This window comes from Amblyraja radiata, chromosome 4 (assembly GCF_010909765.2).
Source record: "Amblyraja radiata isolate CabotCenter1 chromosome 4, sAmbRad1.1.pri, whole genome shotgun sequence".
In the NCBI taxonomy this organism is placed as follows: Eukaryota; Metazoa; Chordata; class Chondrichthyes; order Rajiformes; family Rajidae; genus Amblyraja; species Amblyraja radiata.
Window position 1 is genome coordinate 8,394,899 of NC_045959.1, and position 25,787 is coordinate 8,420,685.

The 25,787-nt window shown below is 45.2% G+C and overlaps 1 protein-coding gene across 1 annotated transcript in view; it reads left to right on the forward strand.

The window, feature by feature from the left end:
* rttn (rotatin) overlaps nt 1-25,787 on the forward strand; it is a 235,429-nt gene that overhangs the window by 67,688 nt on the left and 141,954 nt on the right. Inside the window, exons 17-20 of the mRNA XM_033018928.1 lie at nt 7,907-8,046; nt 16,352-16,523; nt 17,917-18,016; nt 23,135-23,223. Of these exons, the coding sequence (XP_032874819.1) occupies nt 7,907-8,046; nt 16,352-16,523; nt 17,917-18,016; nt 23,135-23,223 (501 nt within the window). The remainder of the gene's footprint in view (nt 1-7,906; nt 8,047-16,351; nt 16,524-17,916; nt 18,017-23,134; nt 23,224-25,787) is intronic.

A 25,787-nucleotide genomic window follows, 5' to 3' on the forward strand; every position in this document is an offset into this window, starting at 1 on the left:
ACCACTTCCACTGGAAGCTCATTCCACACCGCTACCACTCTCTGAGTAAAGAAGTTCCCCCTCATGTTACCCCTAAACTTCTGTCCCTTAATTCTGAAGTCATGTCCTCTTGTTTGAATCTTCCCTATTCTCAAAGGGAAACGCTTGATCACATCAACTCTGTCTATCCCTCTCATCATTTTAAAGACCTCTATCAAGTCCCCCCTTAACCTTCTGCGCTCCAGAGAATAAAGACCTAACTTATTCAACCTATCTCTGTAACTTAGTTGTTGAAACCCAGGCAACATTCTAGTAAATCTCCTCTGTACTCTCTCTATTTTGTTGACATCCTTCCTATAATTCCTATAATTCCGGAAGTGGCGGCGCTGTGATACAGCTGCGGCTCGCCTGCAGTCTGTCTGTTTTTACTTTTTATGTTGTTTTTTTTTGTCTAGTTTAGTACATTTTTTGGTTATTAGGTGGTGTTATGTGTGTGGGGGGAGGGTGAAACAGAGCTTTCTGTCTCTCCCTTCGGGGGAATGCGACTTTTTGTCGTATTCCCCTTCTCTTCCCCGTCTGCGCTGAGGCCTAATGGCGGAGCTGGCGGCCTCCAACCTGCGACCGACCTCGAGGGTCCGGAGGTAGAGCCAGCGAGGCTGGCCGTCTTCGAGCTGTGGCGACGTCCGGGTAGCGGCACGACTCGGCGCTCCGGTGAGGGCGGACGGTGCGGAGCTGAGACACTCCCGTGCGGCCGGCACGGCTACCGGCTGGAAGGCGCTCCCGTGTGAGCAGCCTGGTGCGGGGCTGAGACGCTGCCGTGTGGGCGGACCGGCTCCCGGCTGGAAGGTGCTTCCGTGGGGGCAGCCTGGTGCGGGGCTGAGACGCTGCCTTGTGGGCGGCCCGGTGCGGAGCGGAGACGGTGCTACGGCGTTCTGGCGGCGGCGACCTGGATCCGTGGCTCGGCCGCGGGCCAATGGAGGACAATGTCAGGAGCTCGCAGGTCACAGGCTGGTGCCTGTTTTCCGGAGCACCCGTTGCAACAGCTGCGGGCAGCTTTGACCACCCCCCGGGCCGCGGAGCTTGAACCGCGGACTGACTGACCATCGCCCGGTGGGGTATCGCCTCGGCGCAGAGGGAGAAGAGGAGGGAAGAGACAGTAACTCTAAGACTTTTGCCTCCATCACAGTGAGGAGGTGTTTGGTGAACTCACTGTGGTGGATGTTAATTTGTGTTTATTGTGTTTTGTTATTATTACATGTATGGCTGCAGGCAACAGCATTTCGTTCAGACCGAAAGGTCTGAATGACAAATAAAGGATTCAATAATTGGGCGACCAAAATTGTACACCACACTCCAGATTTGGTCTCACCAATGCCTTGTACAATTTTAACATTACATCCCAGCTTCTATACTCAATGCTGCTCTGATTTATAAAGGCTAGGATACCAAAAGCTTTCTTTACCACCCTATCTATATGAGATTCCAGTATACCATATATTCCATATATTACCCACTAGGGACAATTTACAGAAGCCAATTGACCTACAAACAGACACTTCAGCCAACCAGGAATCCTCGTACACACACAATTTACAGAAGCCATTTAATCTACAAACTTGCATGTCTTTGGAATGTGGGAGGAAACTGGATCACCCAGAGAAAACCCACGCATCACAGGGAGAATGCACTAACCACGTACATACAGCATCCACAGTCAGGATCGAACATTGGTTTGTGTAGGAAGGAACTGCATCTGCTGGTTTAAACCGAAGATAGACACAAAAAGCTGGAGTAACTCAGCGGGATAGGCAGCATCCCTGGAGAGAAGGAATGGGTGATGTCTGAAGAAGGGTCTTGATCGAAACGTCACCCATTCCTTCTCTCCAGAGATGCTGGAGAAGGGCAACTGAAGGAAGGACAAGGTCAATACACCTTTTTCTGGAAAGGTCTTGATCCTAAACAACCGGGGATCCACGGAGTAGGTTTTGCCATCCGATACAGCCGACTTCCTAAGCTGACTGAACAACCACTGTGAATCAACAAACGTCTTATGACTCCACGCATCCAACTCATCAAGAACCAATACACCACCATCATCAGCACCTATGATCCAACTCTGGACACTGAAAATGAAGTAAAGGAGAACTTCTACGCCCAACTTGATGACGTTGTTTCCTCTGTTCCCAACGACGACAAGATCATTCTCTTTGGGGACTTCAATGCCAGAGTCGGGAAAGATCATAGGCTCTGGACTGGAACAATCGGCAAGGAAGTAGTTGGCAAGGTCAATGTCAATGGAACACTCCTCCTCACCAAATGTGCTGAACACAACCTGGTGATTACAAACCCCTTATTTCGCCAGAAAAACAGGCACAAAGTCTCCTGGCAGCTGCACGTTCCAAACACTGGCACTTCATCGACTACATCATCGTACGATCCCGAGACCAACAAAATGTACTGAATACAAGAGCTGTTACTGGTGCCGACGAGTGCTGGACAGACCATCGTCTCATCTCGTCCACCATGATTCGGCCCAAAAGGAAACATCAAAACCAAAACACCATCAAGACATTCAATGTTGACGTCCTTCAAGACATCAACCATGTACAGAAGTTTCAACAAAAACTTCAAGAACAACTGTCTCAACCAATCCCACCATCTGTCGAAGAACACTGGAATCTATTGAAAAAAGCTATCATTGCCTCCTGCAAAGAAACAATTGGGTTCAAGTAAAAAAAACATCAGGATAGGTTCGACAATAATGACAAACAACTCCAACAGCTCATTGATGAAAAGAGAAAAGCTTTCATCACCTTACAAAATGATCAACAGTCAGCTACCAAAAGGAAGTGCTATCAGGAATGCAAGGCTGCAGTCCAGAAGAGCACCTGAAACTTGAAAAACCAATGGTGGCGGGAGCAAGCTCAGGAAATCCAACAACTAGCTGATGCCAACGACACTCGAGGCTTTTTCCAATGCAACCAAAGCCATTTTTGGTTCATCCACTCACGGTCAAGCCCCTCTCAAAGGCGAAGATGCGTGGTTTTTTATAATAGAGCAATTGTTTCTCTTTCTTTCTTTCTTTTCTAGGGTCTCTTTCTTAACTTTCTTCTCTAACTCTTTTTCTAGTGGGCTTTTTTTTCAACACTTTCTCGCACGACTCTTTCCCACTTTCCTTACTTCCTTTATTTCTATCTTTCTTAAAGCTCAAAAAATGAAGGGGTATAACAAATGTAATAAGATATATGTGTTGTGTACTACTGTAACTTATTGTACTTCTAATAAATAAATAAAAAACCATCCTGAAGAGCAATGCTGACATCAATTCTAGATGGAGATTTGAAGATCTTCTAAATCAAACCGTCTCATTTGACAGAAATGTGATCAACACCATTCTAAAGCAGCCCGTTGACGACTCCCTAAGCAGATTACCACCACTTGAAGAAGTCAAGGAAACCATCAAAACCGTGAAAAACAACAAGGCAGCTGGACTCGATGGAATACCAGCCGAGTTCTACAAAATTGGAGGTAAGCTGCTCCATTACCATCTGCATCAAATTCTCATCAAGATCTGGATAAATGAAGATGCACGACGAGACTTTAGAGACTCAGCAATCGTTACCATCTACAAAATGAAAGGCGATCGATCTGACTGCGGAAACCATCATGGAATTTCCCTATTAGCAACAGCAGGCAAAGTCCTCGCCCGCATCATGAACTACTGACTCAAGCCTTCAGCCGAGAAGATCCTTCCAGAGACACAAGCTGGTTTTAGACCATCACGTGGAACAGCCGACATGATCTTCACAATGCGTCAACTACAAGAAAAATGTTGTGAACAAGTTCAACCTTTTGTACATGGCATTCATCGACCTCACTAAGGTCTTCGACTCGATATCAAGGGAACTCTTATGGGACATCCTATCCACCTTTGGATGTCCTGAAAAGTATATTTGAATCCTGAGACTCCTCCATGATGACATGCTAGCCACAGTCATGGCCAGCAACAGCAACTGTGAGCCGTTTCAAGTCAGATCAGGAGTGAAACGGATGCGTGATTGCCCCAACACTGTTCACCATCTTCATTGTGACAACCATCCACATCATCCAGGACGACCTACCCCCAGGAATCAAAATCGTCTTCAGACAGATGGCAGACTTTTCAATCTTGTCCGTCTCAAGTTCAAAACTAAGACATCTATGAGCTCCCTCATCGAGTTCCAATACGCAGGCGACAACTGTGTTGCACCTCTCTCAGAAAATCATCTGCGACAGATCCTGACTGCCTTCAACAGGGCATACACAAAACTTGGACTTACCATCAACTCCACGAAGACTCAGGTTATCTACCAATCATCACCAACTGAGACAAATCGGAAAGAACCGTCGATTCAACTTGGTGAAACAACCCTGGAAAATGTGGATCACTTTCTGTACCTTGGAAGCCACCTCTCCTCCAATGTCGACCTTGATGACGAGATCTAACATCGTCTTAATGTGCTGGAACAGCTTTTGGACGTCTTCGAACATGAGTCTTCCAAAATCATGACATCCGAACAGACACTAAAATGTTAGTGTACAAGGCAGTGGTGATTCCAACGCTCCTGTATGCATCAGGAACCTGGACACCATACCGACACCATCTGAAAACACTTGAAAAGTTCCATCAACGATGTCTTTGAAGCAGCTTATATATCAGTTGGGAAGACAGAAGAACCGATGTCAGCATGCTGAATGAAGCAAAAACATCTAGCATCGAAGCCTTCGTCACCAAGAACCAACTAAGATGGGTTGGTCATGTTGTTCGGATGGAAGATGAGCGTCTACCAAAGCAAACCTTCTACTCCCAGCTTAAAGAAGGCAAACGGAAAAGAGGCGGACAAAAGAAGAGATTCAAAGACTCCTTAAAAGCTAGCATGAAGAAATGTGCAATCGACATCGACAATTGGGAAACCAATGCCAAGGATAGGAAACTCTGGCCAACCATCATCCAAGGAGGAACAGCGACCTTCGAAGCCAAGAGATGCGCAGAATTAGAAGAAAGGGAAGAAAACGGAAAGAGAGGAAGCAACAACCAAAGCCCGATCTGCCATCTGGAATTCCCTGTCCTGAATGTTGAAGAACTTTCAAAGCCAGGATTGGACTCATAAGCCACCTGAAAGTCCATTAAAACAACAGAATGTAGACCATCATCCTCGACCTAGAGGGATAGCCACGACGACGGCGATACAACTGCAACATGACGCCATTACTTCTATACTCAATACTCTGACTGATGAAGGTTAATGTGCCAAAAGCCTTTTTGACTACCTTATCTACCTGCGACTCGACCTTCAAGGAATCTTGCACCTGCACTCCTCGATCTCTCTCTGCTCCAGAACACTCCCCAGAGGCTTACCATTTACGGTGTAGGTCTTGCCCTTGTTAGATGTCCAAAAATGCAACACCTCACATTTCTCTGTATTAAATTCCATCAACCATTCCTCAGCCCATCTGGCCAATCAATCAAGATCCTGCTGCAATCTTTCACTACCATCTTCACTGCCTGCAAAACCACCCACATTTGTGTCATCAGCAAACTTCCTAATCTTGCCCTAAAATGTTCTCATCCAAATCATTGATGTACATGACAAACAGACCCAGCACCAAACCCTGAGGCACACCACCAGTCATAGGCCTCCAGTCCGAGAAACAACCTTCCACCATCACCATCTGCTTCCTTCCATGAAACCAATTTGCTATCTGTTCAGCTATAGAAACATAGAAACATAGAAATTAGGTGCAGGAGTAGGCCATTCGGCCCTTCGAGCCTGCACCGCCATTCAATATGATCATGGCTGATCATCCAACTCAGTATCCCGTACCTGCCTTCTCTCCATACCCTCTGATCCCCTTAGCCACAAGGGCCACATCTAACTCCCTCTTAAATATAGCCAATGAACTGGCCTCGACTACCCTCTGTGGCAGGGAGTTCCAGAGATTCACCACTCTCTGTGTGAAAAAAGTTCTTCTCATCTCGTTTTAAAAGGATTTCCCCCTTATCCTTAAGCTGTGACCCCTTGTCCTGGACTTCCCCAACATCGGGAGCAATCTTCCTGCATCTAGCCTGTCCAACCCCTTAAGGATTTTGTAAGTTTCTATAAGATCCCCTCTCAATCTCCTAAATTCTAGAGAGTATAAACCAAGTCTATCCAGTCTTTCTTCATAAGACAGTCCTGACATCCCAGGAATCAGTCTGGTGAACCTTCTCTGCACTCCCTCTATGGCAATAATGTCCTTCCTCAGATTTGGAGACTAAAACTGTACGCAATACTCCAGGTGTGGTCTCACCAAGACCCTGTACAACTGCAGTAGAACCTCTCTGCTCCTATACTCAAATCCTTTTGCTATGAAAGCTAACATACCATTCGCTTTCTTCACTGCCTGCTGCACCTGCATGCCCACTTTCAATGACTGGTGTACCATGACACCCAGGTCTCGCTGCATCTTTCCTTTTCCTAGTCGGCCACCATTTAGATAATAGTCTGCTTTCCTGTTTTTGCCACCAAAATGGATAACCTCACATTTATCCACATTATACTGCATCTGCCAAACATTTGCCCACTCACCCAGCCTATCCAAGTCACCTTGCAGTCTCCTAGCATCCTCCTCACAGCTAACACTGCCCCCCAGCTTAGTGTCATCCGCAAACTTGGAGATATTGCCTTCAATTCCCTCATCCAGATCATTAATATATATTGTAAATAGCTGGGGTCCCAGCACTGAGCCTTGCGGTACCCCACTAGTCACTGCCTGCCATTGTGAAAAGGACCCGTTTACTCCTACTCTTTGCTTCCTGTTTTCCAGCCAGTTCTCTATCCACATCAATACTGAACCCCCAATGCCGTGTGCTTTAAGGAGCTATCTCTCCTTGGATCCCATGTGGAACCTTGTTGAATGCCTGACAGAAATCCATGTATACAACATCTACAGCTCTGCCCTCATCGACCTTTTTGGTCACGTCTTCAAAAAATGTATCAGATATGTGAGACACGACCTCCTACATACAAAACCATGCTGACTATCCTTAATTAGCCCTTGCACATCCAAATGCCTGTATAACCAATTGCTCAGAATACTTTCTCGTAACTTTCCAACTACAGATGTTAAGCTCACCGGCCTATAGTTCCTAGCATTTTCCCTGCAACCCTTCTTGAATAGAGGCACAACATTTGCCACCCTCCAGTTTTCTGGCACCTCTCCTGTATTTAAGGACGACTCGTAAATTTCTACCAGGAAGTTTTATCTTCCTCTTTTTTTAATTTATGGAGTGACAATACCGTTTTGCACTTTCTTATTTAAAAGTGCAAATTTGCACTAGGAGAGATTTGGAACTTAATGACCATCTACTGCTTCTTTTTCATATCCAGAAGTGTTTATCATAGGAACCCAAAGATTTGTTTTGCCTACATTCTATTATTTTTTCCATTTGGATTTTATTATCTCCGTTCAGTCACTAAAATCCCTATGACTTTCACTGCTGGCATTCAGACCTCATCCTTCATTGTGATTTGGATGAAGTTGAATAGAATTTATGAAGATGGTCATCTTTGACATACCTCATTGAAAATTACTCAGGTTTTATCGCTTTTCTAATTGATACAATTTCTCAACAACTTTGACTGGTTCGCAGGTGGTTTAATGTATATCTTCCTTCGTTATCTTAGTAATTCTCCAGGCATCGTATGGTAAGTTTCTATTCTGATCCTTTGGAAGAACTTCACTTTAATTCATCAGGCCGATGTCATCAGGGCATGTCACAGAAAATGCACGAACTAAACATTGTAGTTAAAATGAGTTTATTCAATGCCTGTCCTTGTGTAAAAAAAATGGACTATTAGCATTTTGAAGCATCTCCATTGTTTAATGTTGCCGTTGTTTTTTCCAGGCCTTTGCAACTGTAGATGGGCCGCTGGGACGCTGCATTCTTGCATTGAGTGAGCCACAGGATGAATCTGCACCCAGCATTTTGCCAAGGATAGCAAGAATCCGTGCATCTCTTCGCCTATTTATGAGTAAACAGCATTCGTAAGCAGAATAATTTATCTTAAAATAACCCACCCTTTAACATTACACTGAGGTCCAGCGATGTAAACTGTTGCCAATATGCATCTATACAGTGCCTTAAGTCTTTTTAGACATGCAGCACATCTCAGCCTATAAATAACTTTTCCAGATCAATCACTGATGTATTGCTGTAGAAAAACCAGCAGTCAGACTGCTCACTGCAACCCCCACAAACCTGCTTATGCAATCTGTTTACAGTAAGCCCTAGGACAGTAAGGAGACCCAAGAAAGTCTTCCTGAAAACAAATATTAAAATACATCATATGATCGCTCTTGTTCATTGCACCTTGTTAATTATGAATTGTTTCAACAATCACTAAAAGTGAAGTTGATTGGATGAGATGAAATACTGCGGAAGGAGGCTTGACACAACATCAATCAGCATTGACGTCTCATTACATCTGGAATACATGGAAAGGTGCATTGTAAATGCATTTTCCTTTTCTACTTTTTGCTCATATAATTTAATTATCGAACATTAGTTACACTAAATAAAACTGTTTGCATTATTGTTTGGAGCACCATTGAGATCAGATTCCAGCTTGCCAGGTAACTTCAACAGAAAGAACTAGTCAGTGGATTTAGCACTTTCTTTTGAAGAGAGGTTTTTTTAACACCAAAATCACAATTTTCAACAGCTTTCAGAGTATCATGTACAGTACAGGCAAGGGATTTATTTATAAACATGAAAAATGCTTATATGACGACAGCTTTGTGACAAGTATTGTTGAATGACAATTTTGCATTGTAATATGATAAGAATCTTCACTTTCATTAAGCTGTCCGAGTATCATGCCTTTGTAATTCATGGCATCTGCTTTAGCAAACATGCAGATTTCTCCAATAACAGACTAGAAACTATGTGAGGGAAATTCAACCCTCTGTCTTCTTGGTATCCAAATAAAGGAATAATGTAAGCTAAAATAAATGGTGTTGGGGTGGTGGGTGGTGTTGATATGATATTTTTTACAGTAACAATCGCTCTTGTCCATTGCTCCAATGGAACTAAAGTGATTCAGAATTTATTTACAGGAAATTTGATCAAGATTATTCCTCCCATTGTGTAGGAAAGAATTGCAGATGCTGGTTTAAATCGAAGGTAGACACAAAATGCTGGAGTAATTCAGCGGGACAGGCACATCTCTGGAGAGAAGGAATGGGTGACGTTTTGGGTTGAAACCCTTCCCTGATTCTCCCATTGTTGACATAAATATAATTTGAGACCCATTTGGCAGAAAAGTCAAATTTCTAATCCAGTTTAAAACCATTTACTGAAAGTTTGATCCCTGAAGGAACCTGGTGTGGCAATCAGATAAAAAGCACTTGGGAGACCATCAATTCTTTGTCAAACAGTATTCTGCACACAGAAATCTAAAAATACTAAAACTGTGAGAAGCATTGAAGGTGAAATTACAAACTGAAATGATCAAATGGCAGCATCATACAAGGTTAAGGCTACAACTCATTGCAAAGAATAATTGGATCTCTTTGTGGGCTGTAATAACATTCTGCAGCCTTGAAAGAAAATTGACTGGAATGGAACTGTTTGATATGTCACAAATCCCCAGCCAAGTAAGATTTACATTATTAGTTTGTCCTTCATTCTTCCATTAGTTTATTCCAGAAATGTGAACATATTGTAAAAGTGCATACTTTTGCATTGTCAATTAAATGATTGTAAGTCAGAGATTATTTCTACATTTTTATATACTCACAATATTATTGTAGAACCCCATGGATGACTAGGGTGATTTATTGGAGCAGTGAGCATTTGTAATTCTGTTGTCCATCTCCTTTGTCATGTTATGTTTTGGAGGCACAGGAAACTGCAGATGCTGAAAACTTAAGCAGACAAACAGTGCTGGAGAGAGAAATCCGTGCGGGAGAAAGAAAACAGGGAATTATAGACCAGTTAGCCTGACATCGGTGGTGGGGAAGATGCTGGAGTCAAATATAAAAGATGAAAGAGCAGCACATTACGATAGCAGTAGCAGGTCCGAGTCAGCATGGATTTACGAAGGGGAAATCATGCTTGACTAATCTTCTGGAATTTTTTTGAGGATATAACTAGGAAAATGGCAAGGGAGAGCCAGTGGATGTAGTGTACCTAGACTTTCAGAAAGCATTTGATAAGGTCTCACATAGGAGATTAGCGGGCAAAATTAGGGCACATTGTATTGAGGGTAGGGTGTTGACATGAATAGAAAATTGGTTGGAGGACAGGAAACAAAGAGTAGGGATTAATGGGTCCCTTTCAGATTGCCAGGCAGTGACAAGTGGGGTACCGCAAGGCTCGGTGTTGGGACCGCAGCTATTTACAATATACATTAATAATCTCGATAAAGGGATTAAAAGTAACAATAGCAAATTTGCAGATGACACAAAGCTGGGTGGCAGTGTGAACCGTGAGGAGGATGCTATAATGATGCAGGGTGACTTGGACAGGTTGGGTGAGTGGGCAGATGCATGGCAGATGCAGTTTAATGTGGATAAATGTGAGGTTATCCACTTTGGTGGCAAAAACAGGAAAGCAGATTATTATCTAAATGGTTTCAAGTTGGGAAAAGGGGAAGTACAATGAGATCTGGGGGTCCTTCATCAGTCAATGAAAGTAAGAATGCAGTTACAGCAGGCAGTGAAGAAAGCAAATGGCATGTTGGCCTTCATAACAAGAGGAGTTGAGTATAGGAGCAAAGAGGTCCTTCTGCAGTTGTAGGGCCCTAGTGAGACCACACCTGGAGTATTGTGTGCAGTTTTGGTCTCCGAATTTGAGGAAGGACATTCGTGCTATTGAGGGAGTGCAGTGTAGGTTCACCAGGTTAATTCCCGAGATGGCGGGACTGTCATACGTTGATGGAATGGAGCAGCTAGGCTTATATTCTCTGGAATTTAGAAGATTGAGAGGGGATCTTATTGAAACGTATAAGATTATTAAGGATTTGGACACGCTAGAGGCAGGAAACATGTTCCCGATGTTGTGGGAATCCAGGGACAATTTAAGAATAAGGGGTAAGCCATTTAGAATGGAGATGAGAGGAAAAAAATTCACACAGAGTTGTGAGTCTGTGGAATTCTCTGCCTCAGTGGGCGGTGGAGGCCGGTTCTCTGGATGCTTTCAAGAGACAGTTTGATTGAGCTCTTAAAGATAGCAGAGTCATTGGACATGGGGAGAAGGCAGGAGCGGGGTCAGCGGCCGCTGCTTGCAAATCCGCTAACGGCGATAACCACTTTCAAAAGAAACCCTCTCGCACGCCGAGGCCGGGAGGAGGGAGGGAGGGGGAGGCCTCCTTCTGCCGTCTATAGCTATAGGATCTTTGAGCTGCACCGCTCGGGCCCGCACCTTGCTGTTGGCTGGCGGAGGAGGGGAGGCGGTGGGGAGGAGATCCCAAACGCTTCCCCCTTTGGCGGTGGCACTTGGCAGTGCTCAGGGATGGTCAAGGCAGCGGGGCGATGTTGTCCGAGGAGCGCTGACCTTCCTTCCTCCCCACCTCGCCCCCTCTCTCTCTCTCTCTCTCTCTCTCTCTCTCTCTCTCTTGTACGCCCTCCTCCACACCTCTTATCCTGGGACCCCTCCTCTCCATTCCGCACTGATCCCCATTCCTGCCTTAATTCAGTCCTCACTGACATCCCCTGTGCTCCCCTCCTCATCTACCCCTCCCCCCCCAATCTATTCATCCTGCGCTGATCACCCTATCCACCTTGCATTGATTCTCCTGCCACCCCCCATCCATCCTACACTAGTCCCCCAATTCATCCTGTACTGACCCCCCTTCCCATCCATCCTGCACTGCTCTTCCCATTCATCCCGCACTGCTCCCCCATCAATCCTGTACTGATCCCCCATCCATCCTGTACTGATCCTTCCATTCATCCTGTAATGACCCACCCTCCATTTTTGCACCGACCCCTCCCCCCATCCATCCTATAGTGCTCCCCATTCATCTTTACTGATACCCCCCATTCATCCTGTACTGAACCCCCCATTCATCCTGTACTGAACCCCGTATTCATCCTGTACTGATTCCCCATTCATCCTGTACTGAATCCCTCATTCATCCTGTACTGACCCCCTCGTTCATCCTGTACTGATCCCCTCATCCATCCTGTACTGATCCCCTCATCCATCCTGTACTGAACCACCCATTCATCCTGTACTGACTCACCTCCATTTATCCTGCATCGACTCCTCCCCATCCATCCTGTAGTGACCTCCCCATTCATCTTTTACTGATCCGCCCATTCATCTTTTACTGACCTTCCGATCCACACTGCACTGACCCCCCCCCCCCCCCCCCCGATCACCCTGTACTGAGCTCCCATTCATCCTGTGTTGTCCCATTCCCCCCCCCCCCCTCCATCCATCCTGTACTGATCACCCCATTCAATAAGAATGGGAGGAACAGTCTGAAGAAGGGTCTCGACCCGAAACGTTGCCTATTTCCTTTGCTCCATAGATGCTGCCTCACCCGCTGAGTTTCTCCAGCATTTTTGTCTACTCCATTCATCCTGTACTGATCGTCCCATTCACCCTGTACTGATCCCCCCCCATTCATCCTGTACTAATCCCTCATTCATCCTGTAATGATCCCCCATTCATCCTGCACAGACCTTCCGATCCACACTGTACTGACCCCCCCCCCCATTCATCCTGTACTGATCCAACCCATTCATCCTGTGCTGATCCCCCCCCCATCCATCCTGTACTGATCCCGCCCCCCACCCATCCTGTACTGATCTCCCCATTCAACACCACTGACATCCCCTGTGCTCTCCCCTCACAATTTCACATACTCCAACCAACACATACTAATTCACCTGCCTCAATCCATCCTTTCCACTCCAATTGCCTTCTCAATCCTCCCCACACTGATTCACACCCTGCCCCTCCCAGACTCTATTGTGACACAAATTTGGTCAGGAGATATTTCAGTTGTAATTTTAACGTTAATTCTGAAGTGGGAATGATGGAAACAGCGTTTATCAATAATTTAAAAAAAATCCTGGTGTGTACAAACTAGGTATTTTCATTGCTGTTTACAACACATTCATCTAATCTGAATGTCCGGTAATGTGGCATTTTGACACCTATAAACATATTGCCAAAAGAACATTTGCTGCATTTGATGTCCTTTGTCCGTCTCTTGTCAGTTAGCGTAATGTTTAACCTGTCAGATGGGTATAGTCGGTTTTAACAGCTATTATCATATAACCATATAACCATATAACAATTACAGCAAGGAAACAGGCCATCTCGACCCTTCTAGTCCGTGCCGAACACGTATTCTCCCCTAGTCCAATATACCTGCACTCAGACCATAACCCTCCATTCCTTTCCCGTCCATATAACTATCCAATTTATTTTTAAATGATAAAAACGAACCTGCCTCCACCACCTTCACTGGAAGCTCATTCCACACAGCCACCACTCTCTGAGTAAAGAAGTTCCCCCTCATGTTACCCCTAAACTTCAGTCCCTTAATTCTCGTCATGTCCCCTTGTTTGAATCTTCCCTACTCTCAGTGGGAAAAGCTTATCCACGTCAACTCTGTCTATCCCTCTCATCATTTTAAAGACCTCTATCAAGTCTCCCCTTAACCTTCTGCGCTCCAAAGAATAAAGCCCTAACTTGTTCAACCTTTCTCTGTAACTTAGTTGCTGAAACCCAGGCAACATTCTAGTAAATCTCCTCTGTACTCTCTCTATTTTGTTGACATCCTTCCTATAAATAGGCGACCAAAATTGTACACCATACTCCAGAATTGGCCTCACCAATGCCTTGTACAATTTTAACATTACATCCCAACTTCTATACTCATAAAATGCCTTTAGAAATTTCCTTGCAACCTGTATATTTGGTTGTGGATAAATTATGTGGGAAGGGAGAGTGTTTCTGTACCAATAGCAATAACGATCCATGCTATGGCCATGTCATTATAATTTTTGGTCCTTCACAGAAACATGTTTGCATCAATCTGTAGTGTGCATGGTTAAGCATATATGTTACCATGATCCAGGATTTATTGACACAGGTTGATTATACTCTGAATAATCCAACCACATTTTTGTTTGGAAGTGGAAAGAACTAATAGAAATTGCATTAATTGCAATGTGTAAAAAGAGTTGAGATACTGTCTTATAATTTTGCTGCATGTCATTGTGGTATGTATCATGTCTTGATTGGTGAATATATTTAGTTTGTGACTTTATTTGAAGCAGAAATAATATGTGAATGCTTCATTGAGCATAATTCCGACTGGTAACTACGCACTTCGTCCGAGCACATTATCGCACGCATCATGCAAATGGTCTTAAATGACCACCTAAACTGTCATTTGGCAACCTATAAAGCTGCCTAGATTGCCCGGCTGGCAACAGGGAAAAAAAGTTAAGTGAGAGCCCTGGGGGTACTGATTGTGGATGATCAGCCATGATCACATTGAATGGCGGTGTTGGCTTGAAGTGCCAAATTGCATACTCCTGCACCAATTGTTTATTGTCTAACTCAGCGCATCAGACATCTGTAGTAGGAATGGGCAGGCAACATTTTGGATTGGGTGCCTTCTTCAGACTAATCCGAGGAAGGCCTTCAGCCTTGTTGTCTGCTTCAACAAAATATTGTTTTTTGAGAAGATTGTTACACCACAATAGAGAGAAAAGATTCAGGAAGGTAAAAGTGTAATGTTAGGGAATAGGGTAATTAATAGTGTTTACAAGAGAATATGAAGGAAAGCTGCAAATATTGATCATATCCTATATCAGGGGTCGGCAACCTTGTTCTGCGTTGGGGCCAGGATGCATGTCTGAGTGGATAGCAGGCCACATCTATCACATGCACACATGGATCGCGCCCCCATCCCGCCCTGGATGGCAGATCACATAGATCCCCTCCCTTCGAGGACGCCACCCGGAGCACTGGCCAAAGATCATAGAGCGGAGTTAGATACTCCACTATGCAGTGTATGCCCAATGCAAAATATGCAGTATCAACAATGCCAATCATTTGCACATGTTTCTAATTATAGGTGCTGGGTACAAAGGCAAGGAGGTTGTGTTGAACTTCGTTAAAACATTGGTTTAATTAAGTCTGGGATATTGGGCACTGCACTATACAGCACGAAAGCACGGCAGAGAGCGTAGACAAGATTTACTAGAACTATGTAGGAAGGAACTGCAGATGCTGGTTGGCAGCAGAATTACTTCACAGATGTCAGATAGCCTTCCTGAGAATGAACCCGCCGATTGCGACTGGCCCAGATGGTGTCCCTGGCCATGTTCTCAGAACCTGTGTGGACCACCTGGCAGGACTCTCCTTGGACACCTTTATCCTCTCCCAATTCCAATTTGAGGTGCATACTTGCTTTAAGGAAGCTATTATCATGTAAGCCAAACTGTCGTAGCCTCAGAGAATAAGATCAGTGTTGTTGGGGCTTGTGAAGGCACTTTGGTGCTCTCTTGAAGTGAGCATAGAAAGGATTCTGCTTGTCTGGAAGTGATTCTTCACTGTCACTTGATTTAGTTTTGTCATAGAAAGTAATGCATGCAAGTCATGCCTGTGCAGTTGAATGTCTGCCTGATCCTCCAGTTTAGACCAGAAGTGTTTCTTTGCTTTCGAGTTGGGCTTAACAAGGTCGTACCTGGACTTCATATTTGATGGTTTATCACCTGAGTTGAATGGCCAGCATCTGGTCGCTAGTAGATTATGGATCTCCAGATGTATCCAAGTCTTCTGGATACGGAACACTGAGGTCTTAGTGGGAACACATTCTCCACATATTTCCTTATGAAGTTGGTAACCCAGACAAACTTAAAAGCTAAAACCAGTTCCAAGTTGCTTTAGCCCAATGGAGAATTCCCTATTAGCAGATATATGGAAATCTTGAAGTTTGGGCACTCAGCTTCTGGAGAACTAATGCAAATTAATCTTTATTGGGTTTGGAAGTGGAACATTTTTTAAATGATTGTTTAAATGCAACTGGATTGTGAAAAGTTGATGCGTTAAACAAAAACGTTTTATTTTATTTCCTGCTTCACAGGCACAACTTCTAGTAAGATCATCAGCAACTTCGAGTAAGATCATCAGCAAAATCAAATTAGTAAAGCTTCAGTTCGGCAATAACAAACAATTTTGTAACATACACAACATGCGTTAGCTACCTTATTTATAACTGGCCTGGTTTGTTCGCCATTATCAGATATTTTTCAGGGAATGAAATCTTGCTGTTTTTTAACGACAGTAAATAGATTATTTTCTCTGTTTGATCAACAGGGTACGCTCTGTAGCTATTACACACTTAATGCCACATTTGGTAAATGAAGAAGATGCCTCCAATAAACAGCCTGCATTACAAGGAAGTACATTCAACAATGTGTCTGATCTGTATATATTGGATAAGACTATAGATTTACAGTTGGAAGATAATGACAAAACTTTCTTTAAGGTAAGAATCCATTATTTTGTTTCTTTCAAACATATAGTTCACACATTGTTATATAATAAAATTCATCTTTCTGGGCATATAATTCCTAAAATGGGTGGCATGGTGGCACAGCAGTAGAGTTGCTGCCTTATAGCACCAGAGACCTAGGTTTGATCGTGACTACGGGTGCTGTCTGGAAAGGATTTGTACGTTCTCCCTGTGACCCGCATGGGTTTACACCGGGATCTCTGGTTTCCTCCCATATTCCAAAAACATACAGTTTTATAGGCTATTTGGCTTGGTAAAATTGTAAATTGTCCTCAGTGTGTGCAGGATAGCATTAGTGTGCGGGGATCGCTGATTGTCGCAGACTCGGTGGGCCAAAGGGCCTATTTCCACGCTGTACCACTATACTAAACTAAATGCAATAATATGAAGTTAAAGGCAAAAACAAAGTGACAAATGTAATGCATTAAGGTTTGCTATAGATTTCCTCTAATCGGTAAGTGAAAATTAAAAAAAATGCAGATGGTGGAAATCTGAAATCAAACACAAAAGTGCTAGAAACACTTCTCCCCAGAGATGCTGCCTCACCCGCTGAGTTACTCCAGCATTTTGTGTCTACCGTTGCTATTTTCACTTAGCAGGTCAACAGAGATGCGTGGGCAAAAAAAAGCACGTTTAATGTTTCAGGTACAATGCCCTTTGTCAAAAGTGGGAAGGAGACAATACAAGTTAGTTATCACATAAAGTTGGGAGAGGAGGGATGAGTAAAACAAAGGAAATGTGTTTGAAAGTGAGCTTGTATCAGTTACTGTGGCAGTTATAAGCAGATGCTACCTTGCATAAGTTATGTATTGGTAATTACAAGGTAGACAAAAATGCTGGAGAAACTCAGCGGGTGAGGCAGCATCCATGGAGCGAAGGAATAGGTGACGTTTCGTGTCGAGACCCTTCTTCAGTTACAGTGCAGTGGAACCAGGGTGGTGCATTTTCCACAAAGACAGGTCCATAGCTGAAGCAGTCCTTAGTTTGTCACTGTAACACCCAATGAGTATAGATGTATGGGTTAACTCAATTAGCTAGGTTAACCTATTACAAAGAAAACCTTTGGGTTATGAAGCTGAATCAGAGCTTCAGAGCAAAATTATTCCACTCCTTTTCAACATGCAGCTTCATCTGCTTGTTTACAATAACATGGTTCAATGGCACTTTCTTCTTCTCTTCTTGCATATGGTGTGCACAGCCTAAAGTTGTAGGACAACTTGTTCTATTTGATCTTATTTGATTGTGCACGCCGGGTTGATTGCATTCGTTGAAACAAGGCAGACCACGTGAAGGTTGCAATCTTCCACCCCAATGGCACTTTAATTGAATTGCTACAGCAATATCATGCTCCTATCTTTTGCTATAGGATGAGAGTGTTTGCAAAGTATATGAAATCTTGATCTCGGAGACTGTCGACCTGATTCTACGGAAATCTGCAGCGGAACAACTAGCGATTATGGCTCAAGGTAATTGGTTCTGAATGCGTTAAGTGCTGTTCAGATTGTTGAATTTAACCTCCATCATATGAACCAGTTCTCTTGTTTGGGGGTACACAAAAAAGCTGGAGAAACTCAGCGGGTGCAGCAGCATCTATGGAGCGAAGGAAATAGGCAACGTTTTGGGCCGAAACCCTTCTTCAGACCCCAACCGGACCATCGGTTCCAGCTCTTGTTTGGGGTACTTCCTTTAAAGATATTGTACTACAATATGAATTTCTAACCTGATAAATTGGATTTAATTAGTGCATCTCTTGTAATAAGAATCTGTGATGAAAAAATCTCTATACAAACGCAACTGCAACTGGCCTTCCATTCACTTAGTAGCCAGTGAAACCCAGTCTCCTGGCTCAACAGCTGTTAACATGAGGGGGAAACATAGAAACATAGAAAATAGGTGCAGGAGTAGGCCATTCGGCCCTTCGAGCCTGCACCGCCATTCGATATGATCATGGCTGATCATCCAACTCACTATCCCATCCCTGCCTTCTCTCCATACCCCCTGATCCCTTTAGCCACAAGGGCCACATCTAACTCCCTCTTAAATATAGCCAATGAACTGGCCTCAACTACCTTCTGTGGCAGAGAATTCCACAGATTCACCACTCTCTGTAAACAATGATTTTCTCATCTCGGTCCTGAAAGACTTCCCTCTTATCCTTAAACTGTGACCCCTTGTTCTGGACTTCCCCAACATCGGGAATAAATCTTCCTGCATCTAGCCTGTCCAACCCCTTAAGAATTTTGTAAGTTTCTATAAGATCCCCCCTCAATCTTCTGAATTCCAGCGTGTACAAGCCGCGTCTATCCAGTCTTTCTTCATATGAAAGTCCTGCCATCCCAGGAATCAGTCTGGTGAACCATCTCTGTACTCCCTCTATGGCAAGAATGTCTTTCCTCAGATTAGGAGACCAAAACTGTATGCAATAATCCAGGTGTGGTCTCACCAAGACCCTGTACAACTGCAGTAGAACCTCCCTGCTCTTATACTCAAACCCTTTTGCTATGAATGCTAACATACCATTTGCTTTCTTCACTGCCTGCTGCACCTGCATTCCTACTTTCAATGACTGGTGTACCATGACACCCAGGTCTCGTTGCATCTCCCCTTTTCCTAATCAGCCACCATTCAGATAATAGTCTACTTTCCTGATTTTGCCACCAAAGTGGATAACCTCACATTTATCCACATTATACTGCATCTGCCATGCATTTGCCCACTCACCCAACCTATCCATGTCACCTTGCAGCCTCCTAGCATCCTCCTCACAGCTAACACTGCCCTCCAGCTTCGTGTCATCCGCAAACTCGGAGATGTTGCATTCAATTCCCTCATCTAGATCATTAATATTTATTGTAAATAGATGGGGTCCCAGCACTGAGCCTTACCCCACTAGTCACTGCCTGCCATTCTGAAAAGGACCCGTTTACTCCCACTCTTTGCTTCCTGTCTGCCAGCCAGTTCTCTATCCACATCAATACTGAACCCCCAATACCATGTGCTTTAAGTTTGTATACTAATCTCTTATGTGGGACCTTGTCGAAAGCCTTCTGAAAGTCCAGATATAACACATCCACTGGTTCTCCCTTATCCACTCTACTAGTTACATCCTCGAAAAATTCTATAAGATTCGTCAGACATGATCCACCTTTCATAAATCCATGCTGACTTTGTCCAATGAATTCACCACTTTCCAAATGTGCTGCTATCCCATCTTTAATAACTGACTCTAGCAGTTTCCCCACTACCGATGTTAGACTAACTGGTCTGTAATTCCCCGTTTTCTCTCTCCCTCCCTTTTTAAAAAGTGGGGTTACATTAGCTACCCTCCAGGCCTCAGGAACTACTCCAGAATCTAAAGAGTTTTGAAAAATTATCACTAATGCATCCACTATTTCTGCGGCTACTTCCTTAAGTACTCTGGGATGCAACTTATTTGGCCCTGGGGATTTATCGGCCTTTAATCCATTCAATTTACCTAACACCACTTCCCGGCTAACCTGGATTTCACTCAGTTCCTCCATCTCATTTAACCCCCGGTCCCTTGCAATTTCCGGCAGATTGTTTATATCTTCCTTAGTGAAGACAGAACCAAAGTAGTTATTCAATTGGTCTGCCATGTCCTTGTTCCCCATGATCAATTCGCCTGTTTCTGACTGCAAGGGACCTACATTTGTTTTAACTAATCTTTTCCTCTTCACATATCTATAACAACTTTTGCAGTCAGTTTTTATGTTCCCTGCCAGTTTTCTTTCATAATCTATTTTCCCTTTCCTAATTAAGCCTTTTGTCCTCCTCTGCTGGACTCTGAATTTCTCCCAGTCCTCTGGTAGGCTGCTTGTTCTGGCTAATTTGTACGCTTCATCTTTTGTTTGATACTATCCCTGATTTCCCTTGTTATCCACGGATGCACTACCTTCCCTGATTTATTCTTTTGCCAAACTGGGATGAACACTTGTTGTAGTTCATCCATGCAATTTTTAAATGCCTTCCATTGCATATCCACCGTCAACCCTTTAAGAATCATTTGCCAGTCTATCTTGGCCAGTTCATGCCTCATACCCTCAAAGTCACCTTTCTTTAAGTTCAGGACCCTTGTTTCTGAATTAACAATGTCACTCTCCATCCTAATGAAGAACTCAACCATATTATGGTCACTCTTGCCCAAGGGGCCACGCACAACAAGACTGCAAACTAACCCTTCCTCATTACTCAATACCCAGTCTAGAATAGCCTGCTCTCTCGTTGGTTGTTCTACATGTTGGTTTAGATAACTATCCCGCATACATTCCAAGAAATCCTCTTTCTCAGCACCCTTGCCAATTTGATTCACCCAATCTATATGTAGATTGAAGTCACCCGTTATAATTGTTTTACCTTTGTTGCACGCATTTCTAATTTCCAGTTTGATGCCATCCCCAACTTCACTACTACTGCTAGGTGGCCGGTACACCACTCCCACTAGCGTTTTCTGCCCCTTAGTGTTTCGCAGCTCTACCCATATCGATTCCACATCCTCCAAGCTAATGTCCTTCCTTTCTATTGCGTTAATCTCCTCTCTAACCAGCAACGCTACCCCACCACCTTTCTGTCTATCCCTCCTGAATATTGAATATCCCTGGATGTTCAGCTCCCAGCCTTGGTCAACCTGGAGCCATGTCTCCGTGATCCCAATTATAGCATATTCATTAATAGCTATCTGCACATTCAACTCATCCACCTTATTACGAATGCTCCTTGCATTAAGATACAAAGCCTTCAGGCTTGTCTTTACAACACTCTTACCCCTTATACAATTATGTTGAAAAGTGGCCCTGTTTGATTTTTGCCCTGGATTTGTCTGCCTGCCACTTTTACTTTTCACCTTGCTACCCATTGCTTCTACCCTCATTTTACACCCCTCTGCCTCTCTGCTCTTGCACCCATCCCCCTGCCACATTAGTTTAAATCCTCCCCGACAGCACTAGCAAACACTCCCCCAAGGACATTGGTTCCATTCCAGCCCAGGTGCAGACCGTCCTGTTTGTACTGGTCCCACCTCCCCCAGAACTGGTTCCAAAGCCCTAAAAATTTGAATCCCTCCCCCTTGCACCATTTTTCAAGCCACGTATTCATCTGCAATATCCTCCTATTTCTACTCTGACTAACCCGTGGCACTGGTAGTAATCCAGAGATTATTACCTTTGAGGTCCTACTTTTAAGTTTATCTCCTAGCTCCCTAAATTCACCTTGTAGGACCTCATCCCTTTTTTTAACCTATATCGTTGGTGCCAATATGCACCACGACAACTGGCTGTTCACCCTCCCCCTCCAGAATGTTCTGCAGCCGTTCAGTGACATCCCTGACCCTTGCACCAAGGAGGCAACGTACCATCCTGGAGTCTCGTTTGCAGCCGCAGAAACGCCTGTCTATTCCCTTTACAATTGAATCCCCTATTACTATTGCCCTTCCACTCTTTTTTCTCCCCTCCTGTGCCGCAGAGCCACCCATGGTGCCATGAACTTGGCTGCTGCTGCCTTCCCCTGATGAGCCGTCTCCAAATGCTGGAATAAGTATCCAAAATGGTATACCTGTTTAGGAGGGAGATGACCGCAGGGGATTCCTGCACTACCTGCCTACTGCTGTGCTGGCTATTGGCCACCCGTTCCCTTTCTGTCCTCTTTCCTTTTACCTGCGGTGTGACCAACTCGCTGTACGTGCTATCCATGACTTTCTCAGCATCGTGGATGCTCCAGTATGAATCCAATCGCAGCTCCAACCGTTCAATGCGGTCTGCCAGGAGCTGCAGCTGGACACACCTCCTGCAAACGTAATCACCAGGGACACCGACCATATCCCTGATCTCCCACATGTTGCAGGCTGAGCAAACCACGGGGCCAATCTCCACTGACATAGCTTACTCCCAAATTAACTCAACTCCCTCACACTATAAAAATCTTTATCCTGGGAACTGAGAGCATCCCAGACATTTCACTTTCTTATGCACCTCATAACTCAAAATTATAATTTGCGTACATGACTGGGAATAATACAGTAAGAGTACGTACCACAAGAAAATAATAAGCATTAAAAGGTGGTGGATTTCAAATTGCCCTGAATTCTCGCTCCTGAGCTATACAGTTTGTCCCAATGTGCCCTCTGCTGCTGTCTTTTACTGGCAGCCAGCTTCTACATTTTCAGCATAGCGTAGCACAATACAAGGTCTGCCTCAGCAGGGGCTAACTTGAACTTGAACTTGAACAGCTGGCCAGAGACACGAGACTGCAGATACTGAAAAAGTGTTCCAACGTAAAACACATCTGTTCATTTCCTCCAAATGATAAACTAAACATTCGTGAAGCTTCTGGAGACATTAAAAATCGAGAATTCATAGAGTTAAGAAATAAAACGACAGGGATGTGAGCCATTTGATCCATCATACTTATTCCAGCATTTTGACAGAGCAGTCCAATTAGTTGCAGTTCTGTGCTCATCACCACAGCTCTTTTTGTATAATGTTAAATTGCTTCCACTCACTTTTCAGACAATGTTTTCCGAATCGCAACTTGGTGCAGCATAATAACTCATGATTGGTATTTATTTACAGATACTAAAATTCACGAAGGACTGAAAAACCTTGGAATAGCAGAAAAGTTAGTTTCATTTATACTTGAGAGTATACACAAAAATGGAAAGGTACTTTGCAATATGTTTTTTGTCTCTAGTTTGTGCTAATTGACAGAATGCTTGTATTGCTGATTGCTTGTTAAGGCTTTGTTTCATAACCTTTTCCAATGCCATTAATTTCCTAGTTCTCTCATTCAAAGGTTTCAAAGGTCTTTTATTGTCACATGTACCAATTAAGGTACAGTGATATGCGAATAACCATACAGCCATACCAAAAAAAAAGCAACAAGACACAACTATATAAAAGTTAACATAAACATCCACCACAGCACATTCCTCACTGTGATGGAAGTCAATAAAGTCTAATCTTCCCTCATTTTTCTACCATGGTCGGGTTAGTCGAACCATTCGTCGGGGCGAACAAAGCTCCTGTAGCCAGCTGTCGAAGCCCCCGCAGCTGGCTGTTATAGACCCCGCTTAAGGGCGATCGTAGCTCCCCGTCAGGCGATCAGAGATCCCGCGTCGGGTGGTTGAAGCTCCTGCGGCTTGTTCCCGATGTTGGTCTCTAAACAGAGACCGCGAGCTTCACCTTGCTAAAGTCTGCAGGTGCCCGCGGTAGAGCTCAGAGGTCAATTCCTGGCAAAGGGATCGCGGGCTCCACAATGGTAAGTCCACAGGCACCCGCGGTGGAGCTCTCGAAGTCGGTCTCCAGCAAAGGCCGCCAACTTCTCGATGTTATGCCACAGTGCGGACGGAGATACGATACGGAAAAAAAAATAACATCTCTGTCGAGGTAAGACAACACAATACAATACAATACAATACAATACAATTCAATTTATTGTCATTTGGACCCCTTGAGGTCCAAACGAAATGTCGTTTCTGCAGCCATACATTACAAACAAATAGACCCAAGACACAACATAATTTACATAAACATCCATCACATTGCTGTGATGGAAGGCCAAAAAAACTTATCTCTCCACTGCACTCTCCCCCCCGATGTCAGAGTCAAAGTCAAAGCCCCCGGAAGGCGATGGCGAATTGTCCCGCGGCCATTAAAGCCACGCCGGGTGATGCAAGGTCGCGCACCGGGTTCTTGATGTTAGAGCCCCCGGCGGGCGCTCGCAAAGACCCGCAGCCATTCCAATCCGCGCGGGGCGGTGATGTAGGCCCCGCTTGAGGAGCTCTTCAACCCCGCAACTCGGGCGGGAGAAGTCGCCGCTGCGGAAGCCCTGAAAAGCGGTCTCCCTCCAGGGACAATAGACAATAGGTGCAGGAGTAGACCATTCAGCCCTTTGAGCCAGCACCGCCATTCAATGTGATCATGGCTGATCATCCCCAATCAGTACCCCGTTCCTGCCTTCTTCCCATATCCCTGAACTCCGCCATCTTTAAGAGCCCAATCTAGCTCTCCCTTGAACATATCTAGAGAACCGGCCTCTGGAAGTGGCGGCGCTGGTGAACGGCTGCGGCTCACCTACAGTCCGTTTGTTTTTACTTTTTTGTGTTGTTTTTTTCGTCTTGTTGTTAAGTTTTTGGTTTTTAGGTTTGTGTTATGTGTGGGGGTGGGGGGGAGGGGGGGGTGAGGGGTTGAAACAGGGCTTTCTGTCTCTCCCTTCGGGGGAATACGACTTTCTTGTCGTATCCCCCTTCTCTGCCTCCGTCTCCGCTGAGGCCTAATGGCGGAGCTGGCGACCTCGAGGCTCCGGAGGCAGAGCCTGTCAGGACTCGCCCTGGGCTCGCTCCCGTGAGGGCGCCAGGCTCGGGGCTGGAACGGCGCTCTCGTGAGGGGCTGAGACGCTCCCGTGAGGGCGGCCTGGCTCGAGGGTAACGGCGCTCCCGTGAGGGCGGCCTGGCTCGAGGGTAACGGCGCTCCCGTGAGGGCGGCCTGGCTCGAGGGTAACGGCGCTCCCGTGAGGGCAGCCCAGCTCGAGGGTAACGGCGCTCCCGTGAGGGGCTGAGACGCTCCCGTGAGGGCGGCCTGGCTCAAGGGTAACGGCGCTCCCGTGAGGGCGGCCTGGCACGGGGCTGAGACGCTCCCGTGAGGGCGGCCTGGCTCGAGGGTGGAACGGCGCTCACGTGAGGGCGACCCGGCTCGGGGCTGGAACGGTGCTCCGGTGGCTGAGACGGCGTTCGGCCGCGGGCCAGTGGACGACATCGTCAACAGCTGCGTCCGCTGGACTGGAGGGCGGCAGCTTCGACCACCCCCGGGCCGCGGAGTTTGAACCGGCCCGTTCGCGGAGCTCGGTGAGCCGCGGGACTGACTTACCATCGGCCGGTGGGGTATTGCATCAGCGCAGAGGAGGGAAGAGACAGCAGCCCTAAGATTTTACTTCAGAGTCACGTGAGTGACTACGTGAAGAACCCCGCCAGGACGCATGCGTGTCATATCGCTACACGCATTGCGAAACGCCAGGCGGGGTGGAATGACGTTCCCCCGCAGCGGCAGTTTTAAAAAGCCAGAACCAGCAGGTAAGAGTTACTCTGCGGTCTTTTTGTGTGTTTCCTATACCAACTTACAGGTGGGAAGCATGGACAAGTCTAAGAAAGCAACAAGGGCTGCGACAAAGCGGGTGGGGGAGGACCGCGGAGTAGCCCGATGTCGCCTCCGCATCGGCCAGATCCACTCC